A 25,659-nucleotide genomic window follows, 5' to 3' on the forward strand; every position below is an offset into this window, starting at 1 on the left:
GGTACTGTTGTGTGAGAACCTCGTGGCGGTTCTAGTAGTAGTTTGCAGGTCATTGCTTCCTCAAATGGTACCACTAAGCCGGTCGTGGTCCGGAAAGTGGTGGGCTCGGTTTAACTTGGCTTGATCACCAAGGCCGAGTGTCACACGTGGATGTGACAGCCCCCGGTGAGTCCGATAGAGGACCGGGGCACGGGGATTCCTATTGAGGACCGTGACCGGGCGATTCCCGAGCGCCTACGCCTGTGTGGTGTAATAGTGAAGGGATTGCCGGTGTCCCTTATGTGAAAGAAGAATGATTCTATTGGGCCCTAGGAGTATATATATATATGGTTGATTGATGTGACACTCATAAAGAGTGTTTTGATTTATTATGGTTTAATGGTTTATTGCTTAAATCGGTCATGCTTTATGATCTTGAATATTAATTGTTGAACTACCCATCTTGCTTGTGTTTGGGGTTTGGTTTAAAATGACGGGTAGTTGTATATGCTAGATAGGGAATCCTGGCTCACTGAGTGAAACTAGTTCACTCACTCCTCACATCCTTTTGCAGGTGACCAGTAGAAAGGACCATAGCGCTCGCGGAACTGTAGGAGCTGGTGTAGATTGGACATCTTTTGCTAAAGACTCGTTTTCAAGATATATGAATGTATGTTTTACTTTCGGCTGCGTCCATGGACCCTATGTATAATATTTTGGGCTTTGAACTTCATGTTTTATATATATGAAATAAAGTATATTTTATATTCATGACGTGTTGAATCTGATATTAGGTTAGTCCAACCTAACACAACTCTATGACTCGGTACGGGTTGCAAAGCCTCAGGCCGAAGATTAGAGGAAACAAATTTTGAATGGATATTCTGGGTTACAGAATTATGTTTGTGACTTGGAAAGTCTACTCTCAACCCGTCGTAACACTTCCAGACTTGGCAGAGGAAGGTCGTTCGGGTATGTTCTTGTTTGATTGTTTCCCGGCTGACTGACCGATGTCTAAAACAGTTCGGGGGTGTTACAGAGGTGGTACCAGAGCATTGTTTAGATCATGCGGTCAATCACGTACTTTCGTTGTTTTATCGAGTCAAATGTGTCGCAAAGGACGTGTCAGAAAACCAGTAGAGTTCCGTTTTAATTAGTATTCTTAATAGGAAATTTCTTGTTCGTGGATTGCAGATGGCAAGAAGGGGAAGGAGTGAAGGAGGACATGATTGGATGATGGGTACAAAAAGAGTCTCAAGAAGAAGAGGAGTGGGATATGAATCCGAGGGAAGGGTGCAAACACTGGCGTACACCAACCAAGGATCCAGTGAAGAAAATGTAAGAAGAAACAACAACCTGTTTGGACATGATCAAGAGATACCACCAGAAGAAAACTTTCCATCAAACGGTACTGTAAGGGGAAGACCAGAAACAGATGATAGCGAGTCAAGTATCAAAGGACCAAGACCAACAAGGCGGAACAACCCGATTGAACCAGAAGTTCATGATCAACCACAACAAGGAGAAGGAATGGAGCACACTTTGAAGATGCTTCATGACGTGATAGCGAGGTCACTACAACAACTTCAAGTGCAACCTCAGCCACTCGTGCCACCACAACCTTCAGTTAGTACACCGATGTTACCATTAATAACTGCCATGAAGAATATGAAGACACCACATTTTGAAGGAGGGACAGATCCATTTTAAGCCGACCAGTGGCTTCGACTATGGAGAAAAACTTTGAGACCCTGACGTGTTCCGAAGAGTCTAAGAAGAAGATGGCAGTGTATTACTTAGACAAAGACGCGGCCGAATAGTGGGAGAGTAGGGATCGCCAAGTGGGACATCTGGTCACCACTTGGGCGGCATTCAAAAAATATTTTGAACGCAAGTACTTCACTCCTGAATCCAAGCGAAGGCTTCAACGCCAGTTTGCAAACTTGGTACAAGGATATAAGACGGTTAGAGAATATGAATCTGAATTTATGCGGCTGCGACGACACGTGCTGCAAGGACAAGATGATGAGGAGACCATGATATCCAACTTTCTGTTTGGTCTAAAACCAGAGTTAGAAAATAGACTGGCAGTCGGGAACTACGAGAGTCTCACCGAGCTAGTGGAAAAGGCTGTGAATGTAGAGATCGGATTAGAAGCTGAGAAGGCGGCAAGTAAAAAATCCAAGCAGCATCAAGAAGGAAAGTATAGTGGAAACCAAAGATCATTTAAGGGTAAAGATAAGGAAAAGGAATCGGGAGGGCCAAGTCGACGATCTCTTTTCACAGGAAAGTGCTTTAACTGTGGCAAGATAGGACATAAGTTAAGTGAATGCTTCGGGAAGAAACCTGGATCCTTTCAGTCAAACTCATACAATCCTACATGCTACACGCGTGGAAAGAAAGGACACATCTGTACCCAGTGCAGCGTCAATCGTCCTATCCCATCTACGCCAATCACTGTTCATCCCCCTCCAGCTCCACATGTAATCGCACTAGCGCCAAAAAGGCAAGCTATAGGAGGTAGAGTTTACGCTTTAGAACTTAATGATACTAAACCTCCAGGCCCTTCTACGGGTCCCATCATAGGTATTTGGGTTCTTTAACCTTACTAGTTTGATTTTGTGTTGTGTGATTGCTTGTGATGTATGGTTGATTGCGGTTGGATAAATTTTTGTCTTGTTAATATATATTGATGTTGTGGCATGAACTTTACATGTTGCGGGGCGTCCCACACATGTATTGTTCGACGCTGGGGCAACACATAGTTTGGTGACCCCTGAGGTAGCTGCCGAGTTTGTGGGTTCATTTGTGATTGACAGGATGGATGTGGCTGTAATGACTCCCAGAGACCAAACCCTCCAAGCAAGAGAATGCATCAGAAGAGTTCTGTTAGTCATTTGCGAGAAGATGTTCTTGGCAGATTTGTTGGTGGTGCCCATAAAGGGATATGAGGTTATCCTGGGCATGGATTGGTTATCAGGCTATCGGGCACAATTAGATTGTGGAAAAGGTCATATTTTGTTCAAGGAGAATAGGCAACGGCAAATAGTGTTCTACGGGATCAGTCCAAGCAAGTCTGTGTCTTTAGTAGCTGCCTTGAGAGTGGAAGATTTGCTCAATGATGGAGAAGCGTATCTGGTAACAGTAACTGCTAGTGAAGGACCCGCTAGCAATAGAGTTGAAATTACGGATATTGCGGTAGTACAAGAGTTTGAGGATGTGTTTGCGGCGTTAAAAGAGTTACCTCCACCTCGGAGTAACCCTTTCACAATTAAACTAAGCCGATAGCAAACGCTCCTTACCGCATGGCACCTGCAGAGTTAGCAGAAGTTGAAGAACCAACTTGAAGATTTAATGGAGAAAGGTTTCATCAGACCTAGTTCATCCCCGTGGGGAGCTCCGAACATATTTGTCAAGAAGAAAGATGGTAGCATGCGGCTTTGCATTGATTATCGAGATATCAACAATATCACCATCAAAGATAAGTATCCTCTTCCAAGGATAGACGAGTTGTTGGATCAGCTAAGAGGAGCAAGTTGGTTTTCAAAGATCGACTTGGCGTCGGGCTATCATCAGATTCCAATTTCAGAAGGTGATATCATGAAGACTGCGTTCAGAACTCGTTATGGACAATACGAATTCGGGGCTATCATCAGATTCCAATTTCAGAAGGTGGTGTCATGAAGACTGCCTTTAGAACTCGTTATGGACAATACGAATTCGTCGTAATGCCTTTTGGTCTTCCTAATGCACAGGCGGCCTTCATGAGATTGATGAATGAAGTCTTCCAAGATTATCTCGACAAGTTTGTGATAATCTTCATCGATGACATTTTAATATATTCCAAGACAGAGGTCGAGCACAACGCACACTTGAAGCTAGTGTTGGAACAGTTAAGGAACCAAAAGTTGTATGCCAAGTTCAGCAAGTGTTCTTTCTGGAAAAGAGAGATCGGGTTCTTGGGACACCGAGTGTCTGGAGAAGGAGTTTCCGTAGATTCGGAAAAGGTGAAAGCCATTGAGGAATGGCAAAGACCATTAACAGTAACCGAGGTAAGAAGTTTCCTCGGGTTAGCCGGGTATTATCGAAAGTTTGTCAAGAATTTTTCGTCGATCGCTAAGCCCCCGACAAAGTTGACTGGAAAAGGAGTTCCGTTCATCTGGGGAAAAGAAAGCTTTGACCACAACACCGGTATTGGCATTACCTGAACAAGGTAAACCTTACACTGTGTACGCAGATGCTTCTAGGGTTGGGTTGGGTTGTGTGTTGATGCAGGAAGGCAAAGTAATTGCTTATGCATCAAGGCAACTCAGGAAGCATGAAGAGAACTACCCAACACACGATTTAGAAATGGCGGCAGTGGTGTTTGCGTTAAGGATTTGGAGATCTTACTTATATGGAGAAGTCGTGGAAGTATTCACAGATCATAAGAGTCTCAAGTACTTGTTCACACAGCCTGATTTGAACCTCCGACAAAGGCGATGGATGGAGTTCTTGGCAGATTACGACCTGAAGATTCAATATCATCCAGGCAAAGCTAATGTGGTCGCAGATGCACTAAGTCGTAGAAAGTTGGCATCTGATGTTGGTAAGGAAGTGGAAGCGTTATCAAGTGAACTCTAGTTGATGACTTTATGGGCAATTGAAGGGGAGCCAAGTGAGCCTTTAGGCATACGTACCGTGAACCAGGTAGGTTTACTCGCACGGATCAGACAGGAGCAACAACGTGATGAAAAGTTAAAAGGGATCATCACAGAAGTTAAAAATCAAGAAGCTCCAAACGCAAGTGGCTATCATGTGGCGGCATATGATACACTATTACTTAATGGGAAGATATCAGTACCACATAGAGAAGGGCTACGAGATGACATTTTGAAGTCGGCGCATCACTCGTTACTCAGTATCCACCCCGGGAGTACGTAAATGTACCAAGATTTCCGAAGGTATTATCATTGGCCAGGAATGAAGAAATCAGTGGTGCGATGGGTGGCTCAATGTCAAAATTGTCAACTAGTCAAAGTCGAGCATCAGATTCCAGGAGGGTTGTTACAAAGCTTACCAGTACCTCAGTGGAAATGGGATTCCATATCCATGGATTTCATCACTGGGTTACCCCCGGCTCGAGGTAGATAAAATAACGCAATATGGGTGATTGTCGACAGACTGACGAAGGTGGCGCACTTGTTACCTATGAAGGAAACCGATAAGGTAGAAGTATTGGCAGAGATGTATGTGGACCAAATTGTGAGATTGCATGATGTGCCAACAGATATAGTCTCCGATCGAGATCCTAGATTCACTCAAATTTTTGGAAGGCGTTACAAGAAGCAGTGGGAACTAAGTTATTTATAAGCACTGCGTATCATCCCGAGACAGACGACCAAACCGAAAGAACCATTCGTACCATAGAGAATATTATGCGGATGTGTATATTGGATTGGGCGGAAAGCTGGAAAAAGCATTTACCATTAATTGAATTCTCATACAACAACAGCTTTCATTCTAGCATAGGTATGGCACCATATGAGGCGCTTTATGGGAGGCCATGCAAAACACCTTTATGCTGGACCGAAGCTGGAGAAAAAAGAGAGTTTGGACCCGAAATTGTAGAAGAGACGATGAAAAAGTTGGAGATCATTCAAACCAATATGAAGAAAGCGCATGATAGACAAAAGAAGTACGATGATCAATCAAGGAGAGAAATGGTGTTCAGTATTGGTGATTGGGCTTATCTGAAAGTTTCAGCTCAAAAAGGAAAGGACCGATTCGGGAAGGTCAGGAAACTAGCGGTAAGATTCATTGGGCCTTACCAGATTATACAACGAATCGGAGAGGTAGCTTATCGTCTAAACCTACCTGGAGAGATGCAAATAATCCGGTATTTCACGTATCAATGTTGCGGAAACATGTTAATGATCCCAACGCTATTGAGACAGAGCAAATTGAAAACCTGCAAACAAACCTCACTTATCCAGAGGGACCAATCCGAATAGGTGAACGTCGGATACGAAGATTGAAGAATCGAGAAATTCCTTAAGTCCAAGTTTTCTGGGGTAATCGGAACCGTGTAGTTGTGACCTGGGAGGATGAATCAAGATTCAAAGTGTTGCATCCAGAGTTCTTCCGCGAAGATGTAGTGATGGAAGAAGGGGGATCACCGTCTATTACGGGAGGAGGATGTAATACCCCCGTCTTTAAAATAAATAAATAAAAAAAAAAACATAATTTCGGTATTATGGAATTTTTTGGGGAAGCCAAAGGCTCGGAAAATATTTATTCTCAAGGTTAAAGTTAGTCTGGAGTTTATTAAAATTATTCAGCTCATCAGGTTGGGAACGGAAAAATATTTGGGATTGATCACGGACCAAAAATATGTCGGAAAGGTCGAAATCGCACAAATCGACCGAGAAGCTCGAGGTGTCTCAACGAAAGGGATCAGAACGTGGTGTCAATCACTTAGTAAGCTATCTGTCTACGAAGCACGACGTGTCTCCGCGTGAAGTAGTGTTTCATGCAGCTTGACAAGTAGAAGCACTAGTTGTCACAGTATGTGCGAACAGTGCATGCAAGCTAACATCTAGTAGCTCGTGTGTCGCGACGCATGAACCCCAGACATGCTGAGAGCCATGTGGACGTGGTGGTGTATCCTGGCATGTAAAGTAGGCATGCAACAGGGCATGTGGACGTCCGTGTGTCGCCACGCATGCGACTGGAAGCATGCAGGACGACACACAAGCGATCGGGTGGCTCATTCTTATTGGCCGGCAACTTCTATATATACCCAGCTACCCTGGTTCATTTACACTTATTCAGACACACCAAGGACACTCCAGAACGTGGGAGAGAGAGAGAGAGAGAGGGAAAGAATTTAGGTGCTTTAGAAGTATAGACATTTCTGAAAACCGATAAACTGCCGGGAAGTTCCGAAAGACTGTCCAGAAGTGAAAGAAAGTTCTTTCCGAGTTCTGATCAGTCCAGACCAGTCCATTCAAGACATTTACGTTGGGTTTTGGGATTTAACATCACGGTACCAAGATGAATATTTGGAGTGGATAAAAGGGGTTTGGTCGACATCCGGAATCAAAGAGTCGAGCCACATCGCTTAATCACTGTGAGTCACAGTTAATTGTTTGTTAACAAATTTGTAATGAAGGTTCCTGACATCGGAGACGGCTTCCGAGCTAGGATAGCCGGACCGGTCTAGGTGTCAGTTTGTGGATCTGAGGCTTGAGACGATGTCTGGGCTAAGTGGATAGCAAGACTAGTCTAAGCACCCGAGTTATTGTGATTGTGTGATTATTATATGTTGTAATGGTATGTACCTCGTGTTGGTACTGTTGTGTGAGAACCTCGTGGCGGTTCTAGTAGTAGTTTGCAGGTCATTGCTTCCTCAAATGGTACCACTAAGCCGGTCGTGGTCCGGAAAGTGGTGGGCTCGGTTTAACTTGGCTTGATCACCAAGGCCGAGTGTCACACGTGGATGTGACAGCCTCCGGCGAGTCCGATAGAGGACCGGGGCACGGGGATTCCTATTGAGGACCGTGATCGGGCGATTCCCGAGCGCCTACGCATGTGTGGTGTAATAGTGGAGCTAGAATGATTCTGTTAGACCCTAGGAGTATATATATATGGTTGATTGATGTGACACTCATAAAGAGTGTTTTGATTTATTATGGTTTAATGGTTTATTGCTTAAATCGGTCATGCTTTATGATCTTGAATATTGATTGTTGAACTACCCGTCTTGCTTGTGTTTGGGGTTTGGTTTAGAATGACGGGTAGTTGTATATGCTAGATAGGGAACCCTGGCTCACTGAGTGAAACTAATTCACTCACTCCTCACATCCTTTTGGAGGTGACCAGTAGAAAGGACCATAGCACTCGCAGAACTGTAGGAGCTGGTGTAGATTGGACATCTTTTGCTAAATACTCGTTTTCAAGATATGTGAATGTATGTTTTACTTTCGGCTGCGTCCATGGACCCTATGTATAATATTTTGGGCTTTGAATTTCATGTTTATATATATGAAATAAAGTATGTTTTACATTCGTGACATGTTGAATCTGATATTAGGTTAGTCCAACCTAACACAATTCTATGACTCAGGCCAAAGATTAGAGAAAACGAGTTTTGAATGGATATTCTGGGTTACACGATTATGTGTTTGTTACTTGGAAAGTCTATTCTCAACCCGTCGTAACACTTCCAGACTTGGCAGAGGAAGGTCGTTCGGACATATTCTTGTTTGATTGTTGTCCGGCTGACTGACCGATGTCTAAAACAGTTTGGGGGTGTTACAGTCTTGATATCAGCTTCTTCGTCATCCTCAGCAACCAAAGAAGAGTTTATGTTTCTGGGGAAATATATAGGCTAAAAAAGTAAGTAAAACATCCAGACTACTTTACACTAAACTGGATCATAGTAAGTGGCAGAAACAATAATATTCTAGTAAAGCTTTATATTACTACCCTTTGAATATGTTCTTCAAGTTCATGGCACCTCATAACAGCTTCTTGGTGGTTGAGTTTTTCATCCTCAAGATCATTCTCTAAACTCCTTACCTTTTCCTTAAGCTGGTTCACATCGATCTCCAAATTAGCTGCATGTGTTTCAAGTTATCTGTATGACTGAGTCATACATCTGAGTTGCGTATCCGCGAGCCAGTTTGACCTCTGAGAAGAATCTAACTGTGATCTGATGTCAGCTAACATCTGCTCAGATTCTTGTAGCTGAAACTTCAGCTCCTCGATGTCCACTCCCATCTTTTCTCTTTATGATTTCAGTTCTTCTATTTCATGTGACTTGGAGTCGGATTCATAGGGAGCCTCTGGCTCGTTGTGAAAACATCCATTTTGATATATTTCTTTAGATCAATCTTTATCTATAGCCTTGCTCTCGGGTAACACAACCTTTTCTATGCAATCTGGACTCACAGTTTCAACCTCGGAGGAAGTAAGACCCCTGAAGGTTACCTTTAGCTCCATGGCCTCGTTGAAGACATTAGCAAGATCTGAAACAAAATCATCCAATTTTTTCACGCCACTTAGAACATGGTCGAACGTGATGGTGAAGCCATTGATCAGTTCAACCAAATCATTTCCTTCGGTCACAGTGTCCTCACCTGTCCTTAGCAACAAAACAAACTCATGAATCCGAGAAACAGCAGTTTTCAAATCTTGGTGAATGCCCTGCACATCAGAAGGCTTGTCGTGGTCCACACAAACATTCACATCTTGCAAAATGCATTTTACATCTTCCACAATCTTTCCCACGTCAGCATCAGCAGATACGGATTCAAGAACCTTTGATAATCTATTTCTGAATTCCACCACTGCTGGACTATCCTCTGGCTTTTGATTTAGCAAACAAGCTAACTTGCAGGGACTAGAACCCTTGCTTGGAGATCTCTTCAGACGTGTGACTCCGCCTCCTAAGCTCTCAACCTCAAGCTTCGTCTGAGCAAGCGCAGCGGGTCCCGGCAGCTTTTTCCTCACAAGACTTCTAAGTCTCTGACATTCCGCTTCCAACTTGGCTATCTTCTTCACCCCTTCCAAGTGCTGCTTGTTGGCAGCGTCTGCAGATCTAATACACATGTTCTTCTCTTCGTTGCGTATCTCAAGCTCTCTAGAAACTACATGGACTTCGTACTTTAGAGACTTTATCTCGTTCTCGCACATCTCTAGATTGCTCTTCAAAGTCTCGATTTCAGAGTCAGCTCGTGACTTCTCCTCGCTGATTATCACTAGTACGTTAAACCGTTCTTGTAACGTTCTGGATAAGGCATCACTATCCGGGTCTGGTTTACTTTAAAAGTAGATTTAATGACATTAATTTTAAATTTCATTAAAAAAAATTCATTAATTTAACTGGAAAAGACAAACATTAATATATGTAGGTTCATTTAATGACATTAATTTTAAATTTGATTAAGGAAAACTCATTAATTTAACTGGAAAAGACAAATATTAAAATATGTAGTTTAATTTAATTCTCAGTGGCATGGAAGTGTAAATAAGTTAGAAAACTTAGGTGTATTTTTTAATGGGTACTTCTCTTTTAATAATATAGATGAATCATACAGCTAGTGAAGAAGATAAGACAAGTGCACCAAGATGGAAAGGTTTACTTTGGGCAACCTCATGTATGAGAGACATGAGGATAACTTCGATACGGTTCGAGACGGACTGCTCGGATTTAGTGGACATGACTACTAACCCGGTGGATTTGCCAACTTTTGCGACAGAGATTGAGGTGTTCCAGAGACTACATAAGGACTTCGAGGATGTGAGTTTGTCTCATATTCCTCGGAGTAGGAATGGTCGAGCGGACACGCTTGCTAAAGAAGCCAGGCGCAAAGGATATATTTTTTCCCATATAGATCAGACCCGTACAGACGGAGATGCTCCTCAGAGAATCGGCTCGTCTGCCACCACTTGATCTAGTTTGGATGTTGGAAAGCTCGATTAAAGGGGTGATTGGTATTTGTTGTGAGTGCTCTACACAGCCATAATTCTCTCTAAAGCAAGAAAATCAAGGCAATCAAGTTTTATTAATAAAAACTAAAGCTAGAGTCCAAAATCTTTAAAAGAAAATATAATGGCTCTAGAAATCAATTTTTCTACAGTTTTAGGTTTAGTGCTTTTAAAACTTTGAAATAAACCTACATCAATAAAATTTAAAGCTAAAGCCACAAAATCTACAGCTTCAATCTTAAAGCAAAAAATCCAAAGCTACAGCCTCTACCAATCAACCATTAAGGGTGCTTATAGATATAACATAATTAATATTAAAATTTAAGAAATACCATAATATTCCATAAAATTATTTCCGTAATGCGCGCATATATGATCATCCAGTGTATTTCGAAGTAAAAATGAATTTTGTTTATTTTTAATGTGTAGATTAAGAACTAAAATTGTTGAAATCGGCGATATTAATACTTGTAAATACATTAGATCAGAAAAAAATAGAAAATAAAAATAAAATATTGCTAAAAGACTTAATTTCTACCGATGAAATTAATACTCGAAAATACATTAGATCTGAACAAGAAAGAATTGTACGGAAAATACATAAAAAAAACAACATCAACCATCTTCGGTTACACAAATATGTTTGGAGCGTTTCTCGTACGCTTGGCTTGCGCCTAGCGCTGAATGAAAAAATCGGAGACTTTGCGGGAATTAATCGCCGATTTATTTTGCTTGTATACAATACATTTTTTATCTAATACAAGGAAGATCTCCTCGCGTAGCGTTTTACCCTTCCTTTAAGTTAAGAACAACCCGAGTTCGAGCTCAGGCAAACGCGTTTTCGTATTATTTTAGTGTTTTAAATTTAATGAAGGGCAATTTTGTCATTTCATAGTCGTCTTCCTCTTTTCATATTATTTTAGTGTTTTAAGTTCAATGAAGGAAAATTTTGTAATTTTGTAGTCGTCTTTCTCTTTTCATTTTTAAGGTTTTCTGTAGTTAAGCTCGACGGCTCTGCGAATATGACGAGTTTTACATCATTTTCGTCATTTTTTCTATTGTTTGCAATAAAGTCTATGAAACTTATGTATATCAACAGATTTATAAGCTAACACGGGTAAAAACTTAAGTTTTTTCGAGATTCCAATTTTTTCACCGAATCACTCCACGCTTGGTGGCTGAATTACGATTTTCCGGCGATTTCGCGGGCCTAGGCGGCAAGTTTTAGAACAGAGTATAAATCTAGTTTTAAAATATTTTAAATCTTATTCTAAAGTTTTACTTAATTTTATGTGTAAAATTTAAGTTTATAAAAAATTAAAATATTTATGAAATATAAAAATTTTAAGGATTAAAACGATAAACGGAAAAATATTAGATAATCATAAATGTCATGTGTAATTGTAAGGACCAAAATGTAAACAAAAATATGAAACTTCAAATTTGAAGTTTTGAGTAGTGAAATTTCAAATATAGAGTTTCATTTCTCAAAACTCCAAATTTAAAGTTTTGAAGTCCTTTTTTGGAGAGCAAAAAATTTCATATTTGAAGTTATAGAATGTCTTTTGGAAACGCTCTAAATATTAGTGATGGTCAACGCTATAAAGGATGGGTGACATCATTTGATTATGTATAAGTAGAATCTGAATAATATGAATATGTGATGCATTAAGATTGAATTTTAATTCTCGATGGATAAGCATGTGGATGTGAATTTTATCTTTGTAATAGATCTATTTAAATTTCTATTTATTGTTACAAATGTTATGTCAAAATTTTTATTGATTGACCAAAAAAAAGTTGTATTTGTTTATGAATATTTAGAGTTTATGCTTGTTTATGTAGCCCATCTTCTTACATTTCATCATGTGGTATCTAATTTTGAATAGTTATATTAAATTTTCATTTGTACTTGAATTTTAGTCAAATTTATATAATTATTTTACGACTTGTCGGTACGATTTAGTCATGGAAAACCATGAATTGACAAAAGTTTGCACTTTAAACTTTGGATCTCAATTACTAACACTTTAAACAGTGAAACTTGTTTCAATAATGTAATAAACATCAAAACTAACTTATATGTTGCACACGTCAAAATTGTGACCGGTTAATGTTCATTAGCAGGTAAAATCGATGACGTGGATATATGTTTACTTTTAAAAATATATATATATATATATATATATATATATATATATATTTAACTATTATAATTAATAAAATTAGATAAAAATTGAATATAAATTCTAAAATTTTATACAAATTCAGGAAAAATTAAGAAAAATACAATAAAATCTCAATATTCAAATAATAATAATAAAATATATATTTATAAATTCAAAAAATTATAATAAAAATAAATTGTAAAAACCGATTAAAAATTAAGAAAAACAAGTAAAAATAAAAAAAAATTATAAATTCAAAAAAATAAAAATAAAATTAATAAATTGTCAAAATCAATAAAAATTAAAAAAAAAATAGGAAATTAATAAAAATGTGGAAAAAATAAAATTTAAAAATAAACAAAAATTGAAAATTGAAAATGAAGAGTACTTGAACCCAAACCTCTTTGGTTTTTAGGTAGGCATATGAGCGTTCGGGTGTCCGGGTTCGAAACCTTCAGATCCTAGAGATTTGGACTCAACAACGCACTTGAAAATGTAAAACTTTTGTCAACTTCATGGTTTTTGCCAATTTTTGCCAACTTCATGCTTTTATTTTTTTCTAGATTTTTTCTTAATATTTTAATCAATTTTTAATATTTATTTTTGTTTTTATTATTATTATTTTAATTTATAATTTTTTTCTTCTTGATCTTTATTAATTTTCAGTTTTGGATTCTTCGGATCCTAGAGATTTGGACCCAACAAGGCACTTGAAAATTTTCGGTTCGGGTTCGACATAGCGGTGATGGTGACCAATTTAATCATATCACTGTAAAAAGTTATTATGAATCCTAATAGGATTTTAAAACATTTTGTTGAATATTAAATTTTTGAAATTTTTTTAAATTATATTTTTTTGGCTTTTTATAAACTATATTCATTTTCATTTTAACATTTTGAACTTTTGGAATTTTTATTTTTTCCAGATTTTATTAAAATATTCCTAATTTTTCCTAATTTTAATGATTTTTATAAAAAAAAATTTATTTTTACTATAATATTTTGAATTTATGAATTTTATTTTGTTTTCTTGATTTTTTTCTTAAATTTGTATCAATTGTTTAGAATTTATATTGAATTTGCATCTAATTATATTTGTTTTTATTAAATAAAATAATTAGAAACATTTTTTTTTAAAGTAAACCACCACATCACCGATTTTTACTTGTTAATGAATAGTAACCAGTCACAATTTTGATGAGTACAAAAAGTAAGTTAGTTTTGATGTTTAATATGTTATTGAAATTTGTTTCATTGTTTAAAGTGTTTGCAATTGAGCTACAAGGTTTAAAGTGCAAAATTTTGTTAACTTCATAGTTTTTATGCGATTTTTCCGTAGTATTTATATTTTGTAAATTTTATTATTTTATTATTTTCTTAATACTTATGCGTTTTTGTGAGATTGTATAACTTATTTATTGTCAACAGATTAAAACATTACATGACCATATATAAACATTAATAAAGACAAAAATTATCTAGACATAGACATTTATGTTGAAATGGGTATTATTGTTACACTTTTTGTTTGAATCCAAAAGAATCACACTAATATGATGACAACTAAGGACTCTTGTTTTGAAAGGTTTTGCATGCTATTTGTCCTTATTTTCGTGTCTAATGTGTTGAAAATGGGAGATGGTTTCAAGAAAGAACTCAATCCAACTTTTCTATTGGTTAGAAGGTGTGTTGGTTCATCTAATGAAAATTTTGAAATATCACATACTTTTGTTAAATTTAACTTCAAATTTTCCAGCATGAAGATATGACGTAGTTACAGTTGATGTATCTTGACTACCATCAAGCACAACCTAAGAAATAGCAGAAACTATCACAAAGATAACATCATCACTTGTTGCTTTTGGATAACTAGTACATAAGAAAATATTGTAGAAGCCTGAAAACCGGATTGACAAAAATGATATAATAAAAGCGAAGTTAAGGAAATAGATGATTTTAAAGACGAATACAAAAACGATAAAACATGGAATCGAGATATAATATTTTTCCTTAACTCTAAATATTCGTTTCGTAGTGAGACAAAAATGTACGAATACCGAGTCCTGTGATACAACCATGGCAGACGATTCACGCTTCACTCGTGATCGTTCTATCAAACTATAAACTCTACGAAACACTCTCAGACTTATGACTTAAGAAACTGTTGGTTTCGATGTGAAAAAGTAGTAAAAAAACTGAAGGAGGAGAAGATGTGATATTTAAAGAGGAGATGAGGAGCAGTTTTTCGAAACTGTTGCAAACGTTTTCCAAAAATCTCTCAAGGATTTCGGAGTGGAACGTTGAACAACTTTCTCCGCAAGTTTCTCTCTTTGTTGACTCGTTCTAATCCATCTCGAACAGATAAACTTCTTGTTGTTTTTAAACGAACTATACGTCGTTCATACACAAATATCATGCTGTTTTTTAGAAATGAAATGACAAAAATGTTGAGTTTAGCTTGGTCCAAAAAAAACTTTTATTAGGTCGGGCCAGACGGACAGCGGCGATGCTCGCAAAGAGTTCTCTCTCTACCTGAGCCGTTTATAACCTTATAGCACAAGGCAATATTTATACTGCTCTATGATTCTTGTATTCCCTGATGTGGGACATTTTTTTGTTTTGTCATTTCGACAAAAGTTGCAGTGTTACATGCACTAAACTACCAACTTCTAAGCATCATTTCTCATTCAATATTAATCTGTTTTTGAAGTGTGAATATACCAGGTTGTAGTACTCATTACAAGCTTTACAACGAGTTGTTGATCTGACCAGAATAACCACCTGTTTGGCCGGAAAGGTCACCGGAAAATCAGAAAACATCAGCCACTATATTCTTTGTAAAAACAGAGTTCCAACAAATATAAGACAAAAAACACGTACCTTTGCAGCTTTGTCAATTGAACCGGTATAGAAGTGAGAATCATAAACTGCTTTACAGAGTAAAGTAATCATCTTCTTGTAACTATGTTCATGTCTGCTTCCTTGGCCAATTTTCCAGTCTAGCATCAATGACATCAAAAGCTAATAACCTAAAAAGTGAAATCGATACACAATTAGAAACTTGAGGTACTAGTATATCAGCCCTCCAGGTTCTGATTACGCCATCTTCACCACCACCATTAACAACATTTGGGTTCTTACATCATGACTTTGGAGCATAAGCACATAATCACATCTCTACAACATTCCATCAAGCAATTTACTTTAGACATATAAGACAAAGACTTAGGTGATGATTGTTTCCATTAGATTTTGGTTTTAGTTTTTGGTTTTTAGATTTTGGTTTTTGGTTTTTAACTTTTAGATTTTGATTTTTAATTTTCAGCTTTTGGTTTTGGTTTTTGGTTTTAAGATTTTGGTTTTGTTTTATTCTTAGTTTTTTTTATAAAATAAGCAATAAATTGTTTTAAAATAATATTTTTTTTTAAATTACCATTAAAATTTATCAAAATATAGTGGCTGTTATTTAAATTAAAAACAGCACCATGTTTTAAATTATTTTATTTTAAGTGTTATACTTAAATATAATTAATGAAATATCTATAAATTATAAAAATTAAAATATTTTGAAATTTTGAAACTATTTATAAATTTTATTACATAAAATATTTTCATTTTTTAGAACTTGAATGGCTATTTTTCAAATTAATATAATATATTGTATTGATAAAATATTTTAAATTTTATAATTTTTAGTTGTTCTTTATTATGTATAATAATATTATTCAATAATTTATTTATAGATATTAAGAATTAATTGGCTACAACTAATACTAAAATTATCTATATTTATTTACATATATGAAACACATAAATTATTTTACATTAATGTTAAATGATAAAAAACAAATTGTATGGGAATTTTATCTTTATGAAAATATTATTTATTTAATTATTAATTAATTAAAATATAGTATTTTAAACAAAATAAACAAAATTCGTTTTTATATTGAAAACCAACAAAAGTTGGTTTTTAACTTTTCTTCACAAATTGGTTGAAATTTTGAAAAACTAGTTTCCCTAAATTTTAGGGAATCTATTTGTTAAAAAACTTGATTGGTAAGTGAAATGGTTTTTACAAAAACAAAAACTAAAAGATAAAACTTGATTGGATAAAAAATAGTTTTTACAAAAGCAAAAACCAAAAACTAAAACAAAAAGTACGAACAATCAACCTCTTACTGGAAATCAAAGATAATATATAGCTTATGTGCTCAGTATCTTCTGAAACGGCCTCACATAAATAGGATAGATAAGATCCATGAATCCATCAGAAGTAATCTCATAATAGCACAGTAAGGTTGGGCATTCGGAGACTAATCAGATTTGGTCAGGTTCAATCGGATTTAGGATTTTTGAGTTTATGAATTTCAATCTCATTCGAATATTTATAAGTTTGGTTCAACTTTGGTTCGGTTTAGTAACATCTCTATAAACCGGTTCAGACTTAGTCAGGTTTTCGGCTCAGGAAATGATAATTTATACGTAGACCCAAAAGTAAAAAAAATAACAATACAACAAAGACCAAAGCGTCACAAATTGAAATTTCAAATGAACATCAAAGGGTATAGTTCAAACAAGCCTAGATAAACTTTACTAAATGAAAACAAATAAAGAGCAACATAATCAAATGACAGCCAAACAAGGTTACTAATACTAGTACAAGTGCTCAAGTTCAGACCGGACACAGAAACGAGTTCCAGATGATGAGCGAAGAGTTGCAAATATTAGTTTTGGCAAAAAAGATAAAGAAGGAGCGAATCAAGTCTTTGGTCACCAACTTGGATAACGTAGATGTTGGAGTTGAAGAACTGGAGGGGTCACTTGAGAGTTTGTACATGCGTATATGATCTAATCCAGCCCTCGTTTGAACATAGTCTCTTTGCATATATAATTATTTAGAATTTAGAAATCCGTTCACTAAATTCCATGTGTATCTATACAACTTCACTCATACTTTAGATGAAACATGTTACCTTCATAGATTAATGACACTTGAAACAATTGCGGTAGTGTATTAAACAAAAGAAAAAACTTAGCAACGACAACTCAAGATATCTAAGCTATGGCCTTCATTTCTTCTCGAGTGCAAATGCAGTGGGCAGTGTATTTATAGTATCATTGCCGCAACAGACATTGTATAGATCCTCTTAACTACTTTGCTAAAAGGATGCTCTTGTTCTGGACTATTCTCTAAGTCTGTGTGTGATATATACTCACTAGACTCGACCCGGTAACCCAAACCAAAAATCTGACTCCAGTCGTTTTTTCGAAGGATCCAAACTTGACCTGCACCAGTTTTATCGGATAGATAGAGTTCGGTTCATGTTCAGATCATAAGCCCACAGATTTCACATTTCACAGATCAGCACTACCAGTTATAAGTTCAAGTCAACCAAGTCTACAAAATGGCTAAAACTCACTAAAAACAAAAAGAAATTCTACATCACACATCTGGTCCAAATCTTACATCAACTAAGAATTTTGTCAAGCTTTTAGGGTGATGGATCATAAACGAAAGAGCGACTCAAGACTAAAGAGTTGAGTGAGACTCATAACCCAAAACTTACAGTGTGTCCAAGCGCCAGAGTTCAGAGATAAGAAAATTTTCTTATTATCGGTAATTCAACTTACACAAACATGAGAACGTATCTTGGATTGTAACGAGTCAGACTCAAAACTTAACCTAGAAAATTCTAATTCACCTCAAGTTCTAATAAAAACAGTTTGATATCCATTCTACCTCGGGTTTCTACGCTTTTTCGGGTATTTGCAACCAACCGACAATACACAGTCCAGCAAAAGTTCATGTTCAAGCAACGATACACAACAAAAAGTTCGAATCTTTTCTCCAGATCAAACATAAGACATAAGAAACATTACACATAATCTTTGGCTGGTAGAACACAATCAAGAAGAGAGACTTGGTTGAAGAGAGACATTGTTGAGGCGCTCAAGAGCCAAGATGAGAGCTTGAGTTCCAAGATCACCTTCACCATGTGCCTTGAGAGACAAGTAAAGCTGCTGCGCAAGAGCTAGCCCAGGCAAAGCCAACCCCATCCTCTGACACTCGTTCAAACAAATCCCTAAGTCCTTAACGAAATGGTTCACATAGAACCCAGGATCGAAATCCCTCTTGAGAATCCTATCTCCGTACAAATCTATCGACTTCGAACCCGCAGCTCCCGTCGAGATCGCTTCTAGAAACTTCCTCACATCGAGACCGGACTTATGAGCGTATATGATCCCTTCCACGAGCCCTAGCATCGTCGAAGCGATCGTGATCTGATTCGCCAGCTTCGCGAACTGTCCTTTGCCGCTTGCTCCCATGAAGTTGACTTTCCCCATTAGCGAAAACAACGGATCTAGACGCTTCACGGTGGTTTCGTCTCCTCCGGCGAAGATCGAAAGCTTCCCGTTTTTAGCACCGAGGTCTCCGCCGGAGACAGGAGCGTCGACTGAGATGCAGTTCACGGAGGAAGCCGCTTTGGATATCTCCTCGGCTAGAGAAGGCTCGGAGGTAGTCATGTCGACGAGGATTCCGCCCCGGGATAGACCGGATAAAGCGCCGGAGCTTGGATCGAGGAGGACGCGGCGGACGTCGGATGGGTAGCCGACGATGGAGAAAACGACGTCGGATTGGGAAGCGAGTGAGTTCGGCGAGTCGGCTAGGTTCGCGCCCATGTCGACAAGAGTCTGGGCTTTGGAGACTGTGCGGTTGAAGACGGTGACGGAGTATCCGGCTTTGATTAGGTGTCCGCACATTGACCGGCCCATGACGCCGGTTCCGATCCAACCGATTCGGGTGTTGGACGGGTTTATTGGATCGGTGGAGGTTGATTTGGAAGACATTGAGCGGCGGAGGAAGAAGGAGGAGACGACGGAGGGGGAAAGGGGTCGGCGGAGGAGCAGTTGCATTTGATTGTGTGGCGAGTGATGGATTTTTAGCAGTTATCGAAAGAATGAACGAAGGCTAAACCAAGCACGTGTTGGTTAGCCAGCACGTGTTAAGCTTAAAGTCTATTAAACATCATTACAAACATCGCACACTTATACTGTGTTCAAGTCCATATATTTTCTTAATATTCTTAAGTCCACACAAACACATCTTCTCAACATTTTTTAAGTACCATGCTTAAAACATTTCCATAAAAACTCTTTATTTCGAAGTTTCTAGACGTTTTTCTCCAAAATCAAAACTTCAAATTTAACTTTAAAATTAATGTATTTTATACGATGGATTTTATATTTATCGTAATTAATGTAAATCTGTACAAAATTTATAAATAACTAGCACATATATAAAAATATTACAGCAATATTAATTAATATAACTATACACTAAATATAAAATTATAAATAGAAATACATAATTAAATATTAAACTACAAGAAAATACCACATTATTCCATAAAATTATTTCTGTAATTTTCCATCTTCAGTTACACAAAATATGTTTGGACAATATTTTAGAGATTTTTGAGGTTTCGGGACAAATTTACCAGACTATTAGTGTTGTTATGATATTTAAATTTGAGTAATAATTATTTTTTCATGTATTTTTTTTTAAAACAAATTTAATTAAATTTCTTTTGTAATATTTTTGTTATCTAATTATAGTTTTAAAATATTATAAATATTATTTAAATTTTTATTTAATTTTATATGCTAAAATTAAATTTATAAACAAATTTAAAATAGTTATGAGATCTAAAACTTTTAAGGATTAAAACGATAAATGAAAAAAAAATATTTAAAAATCATAAATGTGATGTGTAATTACTTGTAAATACCAAAATGCAAAATAAATAGAAATTTGAAATTTTGAATACTCCTAAATTCTAAATTTAAAGTCTTAAAATTCTTTTTTGAAAGGGTGATTTTGCCCAATATTCATAAGAACTCAAAAAATTAAGAATATAGCCATTGAATAGTTGATGTGACAATTAGACCTAAACCTTGACATTTCTCTCCTTCCATTCTAATGCGCGTGAGTATATGCGCGTCACATTGTGTGGTAAACATGACTGAAATATACTATACTATAAATCATATAATATAGTCGAAGCACTTATACAAATATACATGGTGAAAAGAGAAACATGTTACAAACGTTAACAAAAACACCACACCAGCAATAAAATTCTAGACTATACAATGTATAGGTTAGTCGAAGCAGAAAGACAACAGAGTATCTACCAAATTTCTTATGCTACCAATCATAATAGAATGAAACAAAAAAAAATACAATTTAGTTTATCTTTTTAGATCATTTTGTAACTGATAGCAGTAAAAGTGAATGTATAAAAATAAGAGCGGCTGATGAAGAGATGTTGTTGTTGCTACGTAAAGTAAAAGAGAAAATATGTGGTGGGAGGAGGAAAAAAACCTACTGGAGGTGGAAGAGATGACAAGTGGTGACAATGGTCTAAGAGAAGATGTCGGCAGCGACAAAACAATCAGTAATAGTGATGGTGACAATAATAGGATCGAGGTGAATGAAGAAGAAAAACAAAAAAAAACAAAAAAAATATGCGAGTTAGATATGATGTTGCACAATTTGGGATATAGAATAACCTCAGGCGGGACAGAAGGTTAGCCGATACTATACTATAAAAGTATGTATTCTAGTATCTACTAACGTAAACAAAACATCTTACCTACTTAATTCACTGGGGTACGTAAATGACGCCAGAAGAAACACAAGAAACTACTTCGAACCGTAAGGGGATCACAATTGTGGAATTTAGTATAGCAGACCCACATATACGCTAGTTGTTGCGTAAGCAGTTGAAAGTTATTCTATACTATCAAAGATAATAGTATAGAAATGACACAGCTGTTATATAATACAAGAACATATAAATAGTGACCAAAAAGATAGTACATAAAATGTTGATACAAATAACCAACTGACAGGACACAGCTGGTGTACAAATATAACTGAAAAAATATGGGATCCCATTAGCATAATTTATCTTTAGCTGCGACTCAGCCAACTGCTCATGCTAAGCATCTCAAAGAGCTAATTTTATGATCTCTATCCATCCTAAATTGAAGTAACTGTTGATTATTTTTCACCCGCCTGGTTGGTTCGTAACTAGCCAACTGCCCATGTTGAGCATCTGTGATTATAAAATAGAATAGAAGAAGCGAAGAAGATGAGATGATGAGTGTCGACGGTTTTTGAGGAAAAAACAATGCAATAGATCAAGTAGTGACAAAAAAATTAGGAGGCATAGCAAGAGATACAATTTGTAAAAGAAGAGAAAGAGAAGTGTATCATACTATACTGTAATTTAAATATAGTATGGAACATATGACGCGAGATACTGTTCATTTTCACCAATCCAATCATCGCATTATTCTTCATATTCTTAAAGATATTGATTCACATATTTACCTCACTGTCAATGAAATTGTTGTTTGACCACATAATTCTAGTCCCTTATGCTATAAAATCATCTTGGAATTACCTTGATTTCTTGACTTGTGCTCTGTAATCGCTCACGCCGCTTTGAAAATGGAAGATACTTTGTAACCGTGACTTTGAAGAGCCAATTGATGTCGCTCTGAACAATCGTTATTCGTCGAGTCAACAATTTTTCCTTCTAACGCACAATCGTTCTATTCACCTAGATTTTCTGTTTCGCATGCGAGAGGTTTGTAAGTAAACACACTTTCCAACTGCCAGATTAAAAAGCGACTTTCAACCTTTCACACGCAGATAAAAAATATTGTTGGAATATTTCATAAAATTATACAAAATATCGTAGCATATAATTTGTAATGGTTATATAGTTAAATTTTTTTTTGCTATGTACATGTCACCTAATTACTCGTTTTGAAACACCAAAAAACTCAATATTTAAAGTCATAAAGTTTCTTTCCAAGTTTCTCATAGTTAATTGATGATCCACGTTCATTTGACGTGTTCAACAAAAACAATGATCATGGTACACAGTACTTATAACCTCCCGATCCGCAATTTGGTTCAGAGATTCATTTATTTCGTGTATCTAAAAGCACACATGTGCTGATGATTAAAAAAAAAACACATGTGCTATAGAATGCTTAACAAAAGTTGTAATGAAGTTAGTAAGAGCACAGCTGGTTTTCTTTACCATCCGCAAACACAGTTTTAGTGGTTGTTGACGATTTGTAACAATCACTCAAACCGCTTTAAACCGTTTTAAACCGTTCTAAACCGTTTTAAACCGTTCTAAACCGCTTTAAACCTCTTAAATTCAAAAGTTGGTTCCATGTAGCGTTTGCGGTTGCGAGTGATTGCGAGAGGGTAAATTTTTTTTAAACAATATAAATACAAAAATAAAAATAAAAATTTTAAATTGAAATAATAGAAATACTAAAATATATCTGTTATATTTTAATTTATATTATAAATGTTTAAGATAAAGATTTTCTATAGTTTTAAAAAAATTAAAAATATAATTTTTATATTTATTATAATATTATGATGTTTAATATTTTTATAATTATATAAAATGTAAATATTTTTAATTTATTATTTAACCCCTGTTGTATTTGGTGGTTAACCAGTCATAAATATCCCGCAAACACACCAATTTCTAACCGCAGTACTAGTCGTACATATCTCTTAAAACCGTAACCACACGCATTCGCAAACTCCCGCAACCGCAATCGCTGCGATGTAACCAGTCAGATCCTAAATCTTCCCTCAAGTGAATTTCTTTTTTGTTAATTGTTTCCATTTTTAAGATTTAAGAATAATGGACTTTGTCATTGTCGATTCTCAAATTTAAAGGTTATAAAATTTCTATGTAAATTTAATATGTTTATAATTTGTGGGTATAAAGTATTAGGTTTTTCTAAATTGAAGGATGTCTGTAACCAATCTTCTCATGTATGTTAGCTTTTTTTTAATTATCCTTTTCCATAGAGAAGTCTAGATTTGAAAGGTTCCTTCCATTCATTAGAGCCACATATGAGATGTTCCTTTCTTTTGTCGTCTTTTGTTAGAGTAGAGGTCACTAATTCGCACTGGGAGCATTAAATTGTTTCAAGTAAACCTTTTCTAAGATTTGTTATTCCAGTGCTCTCATCATGCGACAACAAGAACAGGTAGGCCTTTAGATAAATACACGTATGATGTGTGGATGTTACCCAAAGCTATGTAGTCTAACAGTAACAATAAAACTTGGATAAGATCCCATCAAACACCCATACCACATGCTTGTATGAACGAACATAAAAGATAAAATCAAAGCAACATTCTCACAATGGCTCTAGTCACATTAGAGACTTTTTGCATTGATTTGGTCAAACTAGTCAACGGAGATTTCCCTTTAAATTCTCCTTCACATACAGCAGCTTCCACACCAGCATCGATCACACCGTCTTCACCGAACTTCGGAACGCCTTTAGATATAGCTTCAATGGCTTCGGGAACATCAGCCTTTAAGATCGTTTTGTATCTTCGACTACATTCGTCTAAAGCCTGTTTCAGTTCCGGTCTCTTTTTATATAGACTGTTGATTTCTTTCAAGGTCTTCGTCGCCAACCCCTACAAGAATCAATTATTTATAAAATAATCGCGTAATTTTGTGTGTTTATACAGAAATATTTCGCTAGTAGCAAATTTAGTATACTATTAAACTTTAAATCAAATTAGTTAGTGATAATAGTAACTAAGCTTATATCTACTAAATTGAGAGTTAATCTTGATCAAATATCACATTCTTATAAGAAATTAACTATAATATAGTAATATAATTGAATATGTGTCGGAAAAGAAAATGAAATGAAATACCTTGATTTTATCGACGAGGATAAGAGCGAGGCCAGAGGTGTCGGCAGAGGAGCCACGTGGGTCGGAGTCGAGGAGAGAGACGCAGAGATTGAAATCTGGTGTCTCTTTGCATGTCTGCTCTATCATACTCGCTTCACTCACCATCACCGTTACCATCATGATCATCTTCACCACCACCATCTTCTTCATATTTATCCCTTAACTATAGTTGGATGATTATTGAAAAGATGCAGGAGCTGGTTTGATCTCACGATTTTGAAGAAGAACAGGAGTTATATAAGTATGTATATTTGCGTCGGTTGATTTGCTTGCGTTGTGCACGTCTCCGATATATATAATCGATTTTCATGGTGCCTTTACCAAAATCCCTTATCTCTTATATTACGCAAAATATTTTTTTTTATTGTATACATTTTACGACTATTATATGGTTTACACGGATAATAAAACAACAAAAATATGTCGTCTTGTTATTAATGTTGGCCATGGCCCAAGTATTAAAGTTTCCATAGCTTTCCAACGAACAGTATGTATGGAGTATCGCCATGTGGATCCAATGGTCGAGATTAGCGTGTTACACTAGCCTAGTTAAGAAAAGCTTTACCCGATTAATCAAGGGGCTAGCTTTTTGCTCAGCCGTAGTTTTTCCGCCTATAATAATTTGAAATGGTAAGCATTGCGAGTTGATGAGTTACGAAAGATAAGCTCAGTATAACGAAATGGTGGAGACTTTACATCAACTATAGAAGATAGAATAGACGTAAAGTAAATAAAGCAAACAATTATATGAGTTATTTCATTCTCATTTGACAAATATGACCACCTAAAGCATTTTTTTTCCTTTCTTACTTAAAGCCATTTATATCCTCCTTAAATTCAAGTTGTATAAAATACAATTCTTTTTCGTAGTTGTTTTGTGGGCCAAACAACGAAAGATAAGCTCAGAATAAGAGGTGATCCATTCACTTCTTAATTATTCATTCATTCAATCAATCCCCATTACAATTTTTTTTGTAGTTCACATATCGTCGATTTTAGAATCATTGTCCACCTAATTATATAATAAAATTTTTATTAAACTAACAATAAATTTATCATCAATGTACTTTATTATTTTCTTAAATAAAATTTACGGAATTACCTAATGTGGATAGGTATATATGACAATTAATGATTTTGAATAATAAAGATTTGATAAAAAAAATAGTGTATCTTTTATCATATTTGTTTAATTTTAAACTATTAAAT

At 36.0% G+C, this 25,659-nt stretch overlaps 4 protein-coding genes across 4 annotated transcripts; 1 reads left to right on the plus strand and 3 right to left on the minus strand.

Annotated features, from left to right (window-relative positions):
• The first annotated feature begins 2,799 nt into the window (after positions 1-2,799).
• On the plus strand, positions 2,800-3,267 carry LOC111206887. Its single transcript, XM_022704329.1, has one exon. It carries the CDS (start codon positions 2,800-2,802, stop codon positions 3,265-3,267), a length of 468 nt encoding a protein of 155 aa, XP_022560050.1.
• A 4,707-nt stretch (positions 3,268-7,974) lies between these two features.
• LOC106393654 (filament-like plant protein 6) lies at positions 7,975-9,916 on the minus strand. The gene is made up of 2 exons (XM_048761834.1): positions 8,449-9,916; positions 7,975-8,333 (listed from the first exon to the last, which is right to left on the minus strand). Exon 1 carries the CDS (start codon positions 9,655-9,657, stop codon positions 8,851-8,853), a length of 807 nt encoding a protein of 268 aa, XP_048617791.1. The 5' UTR covers positions 9,658-9,916; the 3' UTR covers positions 7,975-8,333; positions 8,449-8,850.
• Positions 9,917-18,387: 8,471 nt separating this feature from the next.
• Positions 18,388-19,694, minus strand: LOC111207194 (probable 3-hydroxyisobutyrate dehydrogenase-like 1, mitochondrial). Its single transcript, XM_022704972.2, has one exon. It carries the CDS (start codon positions 19,536-19,538, stop codon positions 18,531-18,533), a length of 1,008 nt encoding a protein of 335 aa, XP_022560693.1. The 5' UTR covers positions 19,539-19,694; the 3' UTR covers positions 18,388-18,530.
• A 4,082-nt stretch (positions 19,695-23,776) lies between these two features.
• On the minus strand, positions 23,777-25,089 carry LOC111207269 (cell wall / vacuolar inhibitor of fructosidase 1-like). Its single transcript, XM_022705186.2, has 2 exons — positions 24,412-25,089; positions 23,777-24,165 (listed from the first exon to the last, which is right to left on the minus strand). The coding sequence occupies exons 1-2, from the start codon at positions 24,598-24,600 to the stop codon at positions 23,863-23,865; spliced, it is 492 nt and encodes a 163-aa protein (XP_022560907.1). The 5' UTR covers positions 24,601-25,089; the 3' UTR covers positions 23,777-23,862.
• Between the last annotated feature and the right edge of the window lie 570 nt (positions 25,090-25,659).

Source organism: Brassica napus, chromosome C6 (assembly GCF_020379485.1).
Source record: "Brassica napus cultivar Da-Ae chromosome C6, Da-Ae, whole genome shotgun sequence".
Classification (NCBI taxonomy): Eukaryota; Viridiplantae; Streptophyta; class Magnoliopsida; order Brassicales; family Brassicaceae; genus Brassica; species Brassica napus.

What these genes read in the sequence shown, in the direction of transcription:
- LOC111206887 (XM_022704329.1), top strand. Translation starts at nt 2,800, where the DNA reads ATGGATGTGGCTGTAATGACTCCCAGAGACCAAACCCTCCAAGCAAGA.
- LOC106393654 (XM_048761834.1), bottom strand. Translation starts at nt 9,657, where the DNA reads ATGTGCGAGAACGAGATAAAGTCTCTAAAGTACGAAGTCCATGTAGTT.
- LOC111207194 (XM_022704972.2), bottom strand. Translation starts at nt 19,538, where the DNA reads ATGCAACTGCTCCTCCGCCGACCCCTTTCCCCCTCCGTCGTCTCCTCC.
- LOC111207269 (XM_022705186.2), bottom strand. Translation starts at nt 24,600, where the DNA reads ATGAAGAAGATGGTGGTGGTGAAGATGATCATGATGGTAACGGTGATG. An exon ending in TCCTCGTCGATAAAATCAAG is followed by an intron (nt 24,166 to 24,411) that starts GTATTTCATTTC and finishes TGATTCTTGTAG; the next exon opens with GGGTTGGCGACGAAGACCTT.